Below are 7,736 nucleotides of genomic sequence, written 5' to 3'. Positions count from 1 at the left end.
AAAACCTCAGCAACAAAGTCTTCCAGGGTTATTGAGTGTTCTGAGCACTTTATGTGTATTTCTTTTGATAAACTCATTTTTTAGAGCAGTTTTAGGTTCACTGCAAATTTCCCACATACCTTCTGTCCCCACACATGCCCCACCTCCCCGACTATTGACATCTACTCCACAGGGGTACGTTACCTGCAACCGAAGAACCTACACCGACACGTCATTATCACCCCAAATCCGTACGCTTACATTAGGGTTCGCTCTTGACGTACGTTGTTGGTGTTGTCCATTGTTTGGGTAAATGTGTAGTGACACGTACCCATCACTGTAGGGTCACATGGAGTAGTTTCACTGCCCTAAAAATCCACTGTGCTCTGCCTGGTCACCCTCTCTCCCCTGTGTACCCTGGCCACCAAGGACCTTTCCATCGTTTTATCGTCCCCATCATTCTGCCTTTTTAAAGATATAATATAGTTGGAATCATACAGTATGTAGCCTTTCCAGGTTGGTTTCTTTCACTTAGCAATGTGCATTTAAATTTCTTCCACGTCTTTTCATGGCTTGATAGCTCATTTCTTCTCGGTACTAAATAATACTCCATTGTCTGGATGGACCACAGTCTATCCGTTCATCTCCTGAAAGACGGTTGCTTCCAAGTTGGCAGTTATGAATACAGCTGCCATGAACATCTATGTGCAGATTTTTGTGTGGACGTAAGTTTTCCATTTATCTGGGTAGACAGCAAGGAAGGCAATTGCTGGATTTTGTGGTACGAATATGTTTAGTGGTCGTGAATCTCAATAAAATGCCTTCTGTGAACCCCCATGCGTTGAGTGCCGGGGGACGTGATATGTGTGGGATTGTGGAGCAGCACCGGGCTGTGTGTTCGACTCACGGTCTCGCCTGGCCCTGTTCTGGCCTGGCTTCCTCCTCAGGACCATCATCTGTCTCTAAGCCCCGTCCCTCCATCTGAAGTGGAGGCGATGCCATTTGCCTCCCACTCATAAGCTTGCTAGGCTGTGCGGGGCCAGATGCAGGCTGCATGCCATGGTCCATGGAAAGGTGCACTGCGTGTCTAGCTTTGGTGCTGGTGGTGGTGGTGGAGACGGTGCTGGTGGTGGTGGTGGTGGTTTCCTCACAGAGACCAGGTTTAAACAAGACAGGCAATTGATTGTGCTCTCTTTCTGTTAAGGACAAAAGGAGTTATTCTTGTCCTGTGTGTGAAAAGTCTTTTTCAGAAGATCGACTGATAAAGTCACATATCAAGACGAACCATCCTGGTAAGGTTATGCAGTTTAGAGTGGGAGATTAATGTTAAAATCCTTATGTTTGTTTTAAAACACAGCATTACATATCAACTGCACTAAATGAAAATTCAGAGGGACGAAGATCTGCGCAAACTCAAGGGAAGCAATCATTTTGATTGAGAGCTGGGAGTTACGTAGTTATTTCCGTTTATGCATGGGGTCTTCAGATACGTCTTTCCGCAGTCTCGCGAGCCCCCTCCTTTTTTTTAACGTGACCTAAGAGTGCCTCCACCTGGTCACTTACGCGGTCTGACACGGATTCCGCCCCCGTGAGCTCGTGCTGCCCGCCGTGGTGGTTCACGCGAGGGTCAGGCTCCCTCCCAGGCTGAGGAGCCTCCGTGGTTGGAATGACCGTCACCTCTGACCTTTCCAGTCCCACGCCACCCAGACGCATGAGGCTTGAGCCACCTGGGCGTTCGCGCCTTGTCACTTCTTCCTCACCTCCTGGGACACGTCTCCTCCATTCCCCCTGGTTGATTCCTGTTTAATTTTCACCTCATCTCTCAGAGCCCCGCCCTGGGGGAGGCTTTCGTGGCCTCGGTCTGGGGGAAAACCCCCAGGCTTCTGTCACGGTGCACGCGCCGCGTACTGGTCGGGCGGTTGGTGCTCTCCTTGCTGCCCCCCGACATCTTGGGAGCGGGCGCCCACGTATCCACAGCTCAGCTTCCTTGGTTACCTGCATGTTACCGAGCTGGTTTCCTGTATCTGCCCCCGCCCCCAACTTGTTTTTTCTAGAATATTTTAAAGTAAATCCCAGACAGCATGTACTTTCCCCATAAACATACATTAGAATGCATCTCTAACAAAGGCTTTTTTTGTTAACATGACCACCATGTCCCCATTAAAGTGAGCAGAATTCACAGCACACCCTTCTTACTACCTAGTATTAGTCCATTTAAAATTCCTGCAATTGACACTAGATTTTTTTTTTACAGTTGGTTTGCTTGAAGCACGATTCAAGCATTTAGCTTTTAGCTGTGTCAGTTAAGGTTCTCGTATTCTTATAGGACACCCCTGCTCCCTGCTTTTTTTTTCTATGACATTGAGTTATTGGAAAAACTGGGTCACTTTTCCTTGAGACCAGGGATCCCCAGTCCCCGGGCCACAGACCAGTATCGTCTATGGCCTATTGGGAACCAGGCCACACAGCAGGAGGTGAGCAGCAGGCGAGTGAGCAAAGCCTCGTCTGCGTTTGCAGCCGCTCCCCAGCGCCAGCGTCACTGCCTCGGCTCCACTTCAGATCGTCAGGCTTCGGATTCTCATAGGAGCACCGGTCCCTGGTGCCACAAAGGTTGGGGACGGCCGTTGTAGACGGTTTCACATTCTGCATTTGCCTGACAGTTGCCTCGTGATATTGTTTCTCCATCCCTCACATTTTATGCAAACGGATATTTAGATCTGAAACTTGCTGAGATTCTGAATTAACTCTTTAGGCAGAAATCCTATCGCATGACTCCATGAGGCACATCTTGGTTTGCCACCTCTGTGCTGCTAGGATCGACCAGTGGGTCCAGGTGCTGTCACGAGGCTCATTCACATCCAGCATGAACTGAGTCCCTTGGCTGCTTGTGATGACCATCCTGCTTTCTTTCTAGAGGTCTCCATGAGCACCATCTCCGCGGTGCTCGGGAGGAGGGTTCAGCTGAAGGGGCTGATTGGAAAGAGAGCCATGAAGTGTCCGTACTGTGACTTCTACTTCATGCAGAACGGCTCCGACCTGCAGCGCCACATTTGGGCTCACGAGGGTGAGTACTCTTCACGCAGAGCAGAGCATCTTCGGGTCCCTGCTTGCGTGCTTCGTGTGAGTGCGCCAGGGGAAGCCGTGGTCTCGGGGCCCCTGAAGTCGGCATTGATTCAGCACACCGAGAAGTGGGTCGTTTAGATAAGCAGTGAAGGTGCTGAGCACACTCCAGTTTGTCCCACCCCGGTGCTCAGGTTCGGGCACGGCGTCCCCTCCCCCTACAGCATGCCACACTAGGTTGCAGAGGCCTTTTTGCTTGTCCGCGGGGCTGGGGCTTCTCGGCTGCAAATCAGCCCTCCATGTTTACTGTGAAGTGGGGTCTGTTGATGTTCGTGAGCGGAGGAGGGCGCTGGATGCCAGGAAGCCCCACGTCCCCGTCACAGCCCAGCGACTAGCATTGGAAAGCTCTGCTGATTTCATGCAGTGAAATACGCTTTCACGTCTCACCCTGCGTGCCTCGTCCCGTTGGTTTTTGCAAGGCTCTTGGTTCCTTTAACTTTGTTCACTTTAACTCTGTTCAGTTGAATTAATGCTCGGGGTCCGTGCCCTCGGGGGGTCGTCCAGCTGTCGAGGAGGCAGCTGTGAGCGGCTCACCGTACCGCACCGTGAGCAGCGCTGCCAGGAGAGGGTGCAGGCCTCGGGCACATTGATGGGGAAGCAGGGACGTCCACTGGGGACAGTCCGAGGAGGCTGCAGAGCGGAGGCCCGGGTGGGACAGCCTGGGTAACAGCATGACATGGGAACGTGTTTGGGGACAAGTGGGTGCACTGCGTTATTCAGAGTGGATGTGGAACACACACACACACACCCCCCTTCAGATACACACGTGCATGCGCATGTATACGTGTGTGTATGCGTATGTATTTTTTCTCCTCCGGTAGGTGTGAAACCCTTCAAGTGTTCTTTGTGTGAGTATGCAACTCGTAGCAAGAGCAACCTCAAGGCTCATATGAATCGTCATAGCACTGAGAAAACCCACCTGTGTGACATGTGTGGCAAGAAATTCAAATCAAAAGGAACGTTGAAAAGTCACAAGCTCCTTCACACTGCCGATGGTGAGTAAGTGACTCCGAAGCGAGTTTTTTTTCCCTCTAAAAGTCTGGTTTGGAGCCCACTCTCGGTCCAGCAGAAACTGGACGTGCCTGGAGGCAGGGAGGGGCGAGCTCTGTTAGAATTTCTGCTCTGAGGGAGCAGCGAGACCTTGCCTGTGTCCTCGCTGCCCTGGGCCCAGTCCTGCAGCCAAGTGCGACTGCCCCCAGTGCTGGGAGAACACCGCGTGCGCGCGTGTGTGTGTGCGTGTGTGCGTGTGTGTGTACGTACGTGCACGTGTATACACGCAAGTGCGCAGGGTGGGGTGGGTGAGGAACTGTTCAGGGACTGAGGTGTCCTCAGGAGGCCTTGGTCTTTTGTTCTAGAAGCTTTGATTCTCTTCCACCCTCCAAACCCAAGTGAGCCTGAGGATCTGGAGGGTGTCCGTGACCGCAGCTAAGCTGGCGTTTCCAGGGGACGCCACCATCCGGGCTACGTCACGGTGTCCGTGATCAGTTCAGAAGGCGAACAGTATTGAGGCAGGTTTGACCTTGCTAAAGTATCCTCAAGTGGATTTCATTTCCTTCATTCATTAAGAGCTGTTGCTGGAGTTCCTGCTATGAGCCAGTGGTGAAGAGGGTTCCAGGCGGACAGGGTCAGGAAGGCAGAAAGCCTTCAAGGAGCTTCTCTCCCATGGGGCGGGGGAGGGGCATGTTGCTGCGGTCCCCGGTGCTGTGATGGGCGCAGTGTGGGAGCCCAGGGGAGGCAGCGGGAGTCCTCCTGGGTGCAAGGGGTGGTGGTCACGGTGGCCAGGAAGGTCACCTGAGAGGGGATGGGTAGAGGGAAGGAAGGTGGAGCTGTTTTGGGAAGACAGGCAGCGAAACCTAAAAGAACTTTAACATTAAAAAAAATTTTTTTTTAATAATAGTTGTGTGAGGGACTTGTGAGTATTTTATGTAACAAGATTACAAAACTGTGTTTATGAACATATTGTTATCTTAGCATAGTTAGATATAAGAATTGGAGTTCGCGATAAACATCAAAGTGATTTTTGATTTCAGGCTTCCTAGAGGATGATAAAGCCGTTAGGCCCTGCCTTTGTTTTAAGAACGTTCTGGGCAGGTGTGTCCTGCTCTGCATGCACGGGTAGGTTCCGGGCAGGTCTGTCCCGCCGTGAGTCTAGCGGGTGGGTTGATGGGAATACAGGTAATTGTGTGGCTTTATCTGGTCTGAGATGATCACTCTGCCCCAGGTGGCTAGGGCTCAGTTATGCATCATCTTTGCCACTTACCATAGTCTCTCGTTTTCCCAAAGCCAGCGTGGTGAGGGGAGGCCTGGGTGGTAGAAACGCTTGTTCTAACGCCTTTGATGATCTACTGTGTAGCTTTAGCCAAGCCATTGGCTATTCTTTGTAATTTTAAGAAAGCTTTGAAAAAGGTTTAGTTGCACCTCATTCATTTTTCGTAGTGTGCACATGTTATCTTGTTGATTTCTAAAAGTTCTTGGGATCTCAGTGCTTTGTCATATTTTGTGACTATTTCTCTCCAACCTGTCATTGCTTCTACATTTTGTTTACTGTTTCTTTTTCCATACAGATGATAATTTTGCATATTAATTTTTTTTTCCTTTATGTTTTGTTTCTCTGTGATTTTTCTTTGTTAAAAGAAACCGTCCCCATCTTAGGAGGAAATTCTGTTTTCTTCAAGTTTTATTTTATGGTTTTATCACATTGGTGAAATTCAATATTCTTAGAAAGTTATTTTGGTGTATAGTAGAGATCTCACTGTGTTTCCAAGCAGTTATCAATCGATTCAGCGTATTTATAGAGAAATTGATCCTTTTCAATTTATTTTAAAATGCCAGAATTTCTCAAGATGTTCAGTCTGTTCTGAGGTTTTGGTCTATTTCAGTGGTCTTTGTTCTAGTACCTTGGTTTATAAAATATTTTTAATAACTAAAATTTTATCATACACTATTTTTTTTTTATGGGCATCTCTTAGTTCTTCTCATTTAATTATTATTTCTTTGGATAAACTTTGGAACCATTTGGTCAAGTTAAGAAGAATATCTTGTCTTCCTTCCTTGACGGTGGCCTTGTGAACCATGTGACAACACCTCAAACATGCTTTGATGTCCCTGGGGAAGTGTGCTTGTACTGAGGGTTTGGTAGCCCCAGGACACGAAAAGGCTCTCAGCCTGTAACCATAGAATTAGCTCTTTATTTAAAAGCAAACGTTGCTTTAAAGCTTTTCTGAAATGGCTGATTTTAAGCATATTTATTGTATCAGGAACAACGCAATAGATTATTCCACAGTCGGCTGCACTCTGTACGGAGAGAGAAAACGCTCTGGGTTTGGAGGGCCGCATGCTGTTTCCGCTGCGTGTTCCCTGTTTTCTGTTTGTTTCTCTTTTCTCACAAACCTTGAGAAAGCTGTTATTGGCTCCCAGCCATAGAAAGCGGGCAGCGGGCTGGGTTGGCCCACTGTCCTGGCCGTGGTCGCCGACCCCTGCCGTGCCCCACCTCCGTCAGTGGTCAGTGGCAGCACCCGCCCCCGTCGCTGCAGTCAAAACCTGAGGTCATAGTCGACTGTCTGATTCACACCCCACAGGTGCCGCTCGCGGATCCTGAGGGTTCGCCCCTCAGCACCACCCAGCGTTCTGCTTCACCAGCCCCCTCACTGCCGCCTTGCGTCTGCCCTTGTCCCCCACAGTCCCTTCCCAACCAGCGGCCACAGAGTGACAGCCCACATCCTCACGAGGGCCTGCTTGACCCTCCCGCTGCACCCCTCCGTCTCTGCCCGTACCCCTCTGTCTCTGTCTGCACCCCTCTGTCTCTGCCTACAGCCCTCCACTCTGCCTACACCCCTCCGTCTCTGCCTACACCCCTCTGTCTCTGCCTGCACCCTTCCGTCTCTGCCTGCACCCCTCCACTCTGCCTGGATGCCCCTCTCCACAACATGGATCTCCTGCCCGTTCCTTGACCTGCTTGGTACGGCCCGTCTTGGGGTGTTTGCCTGCCCTCTGCCTGGCAAGGTCGCCCCCCAGGCACCTGATCGGACTCCGGGCTCATGGCCCTCGAGTCTGAACTCGAGGCTCCCTTCCTCGGCTGGCCTTCCCCAGCTCCTTCGTTTCGAAATCTCACACCCGCCCAGTCGGCCGAACTGCCTTGTGTTTCTGTTTTCCTTCCTGGCGCATCTTTCTCCGGTGTGCTATGTAGTTTCCTAGTTTCCTTATTCGTCTTTATTATTGTTAGTATTATTGTCACTGTTTCTACCGCCGGAAGTGCCACACCCGTCACCTCAGCCTCCTTCTGTGTTTCTTCTGTTTCTCCTTCGCGCCTTCTCTGATGCTGTGTGGTTTCCGTGTTTGTCATTCTGTGTCTTCCACTAGGCTGTAAGCCCCACCAGCAAGGACTTCTGACTTATTCTATTTCTTTTCGACCCCCAGCACCTAAATCAGTGCCTGATTTATAGGAGGTTTTTGTTGATTGAGTTTTTATTGATCGAATGAGTGAAAAACAATGTAAAGTGCCCTGCACGAAGAGCTTGGGACGTAGCAGCTCTCAGAAAGTGCCAATTATTTGCCCCAGCTCATCGCTCAGATAGTTACATTAAATCAAATGCTTGTGAATTAGATATTTTAAAATAGGGGAGAGGAACTATTAAACG

At 50.1% G+C, this 7,736-nt stretch overlaps 1 protein-coding gene across 1 annotated transcript in view; it reads left to right on the top strand.

Annotated features, from left to right (window-relative positions):
- ZFAT (zinc finger and AT-hook domain containing) overlaps nucleotides 1–7,736 on the top strand; it is a 110,173-nt gene that overhangs the window by 43,795 nt on the left and 58,642 nt on the right. The window contains exons 8-10 of the mRNA XM_023537224.1: nucleotides 1,184–1,271; nucleotides 2,894–3,043; nucleotides 3,921–4,094. Of these exons, the coding sequence (XP_023392992.1) occupies nucleotides 1,184–1,271; nucleotides 2,894–3,043; nucleotides 3,921–4,094 (412 nt within the window). The remainder of the gene's footprint in view (nucleotides 1–1,183; nucleotides 1,272–2,893; nucleotides 3,044–3,920; nucleotides 4,095–7,736) is intronic.

The sequence above is a fragment of the Pteropus vampyrus genome, unplaced genomic scaffold (genome assembly GCF_000151845.1).
Source record: "Pteropus vampyrus isolate Shadow unplaced genomic scaffold, Pvam_2.0 Scaffold183, whole genome shotgun sequence".
Taxonomy (NCBI): Eukaryota; Metazoa; Chordata; class Mammalia; order Chiroptera; family Pteropodidae; genus Pteropus; species Pteropus vampyrus.
Note: the sequence above shows the minus strand (reverse complement) of the source record. Positions and strands in the feature narration are given on the sequence as shown.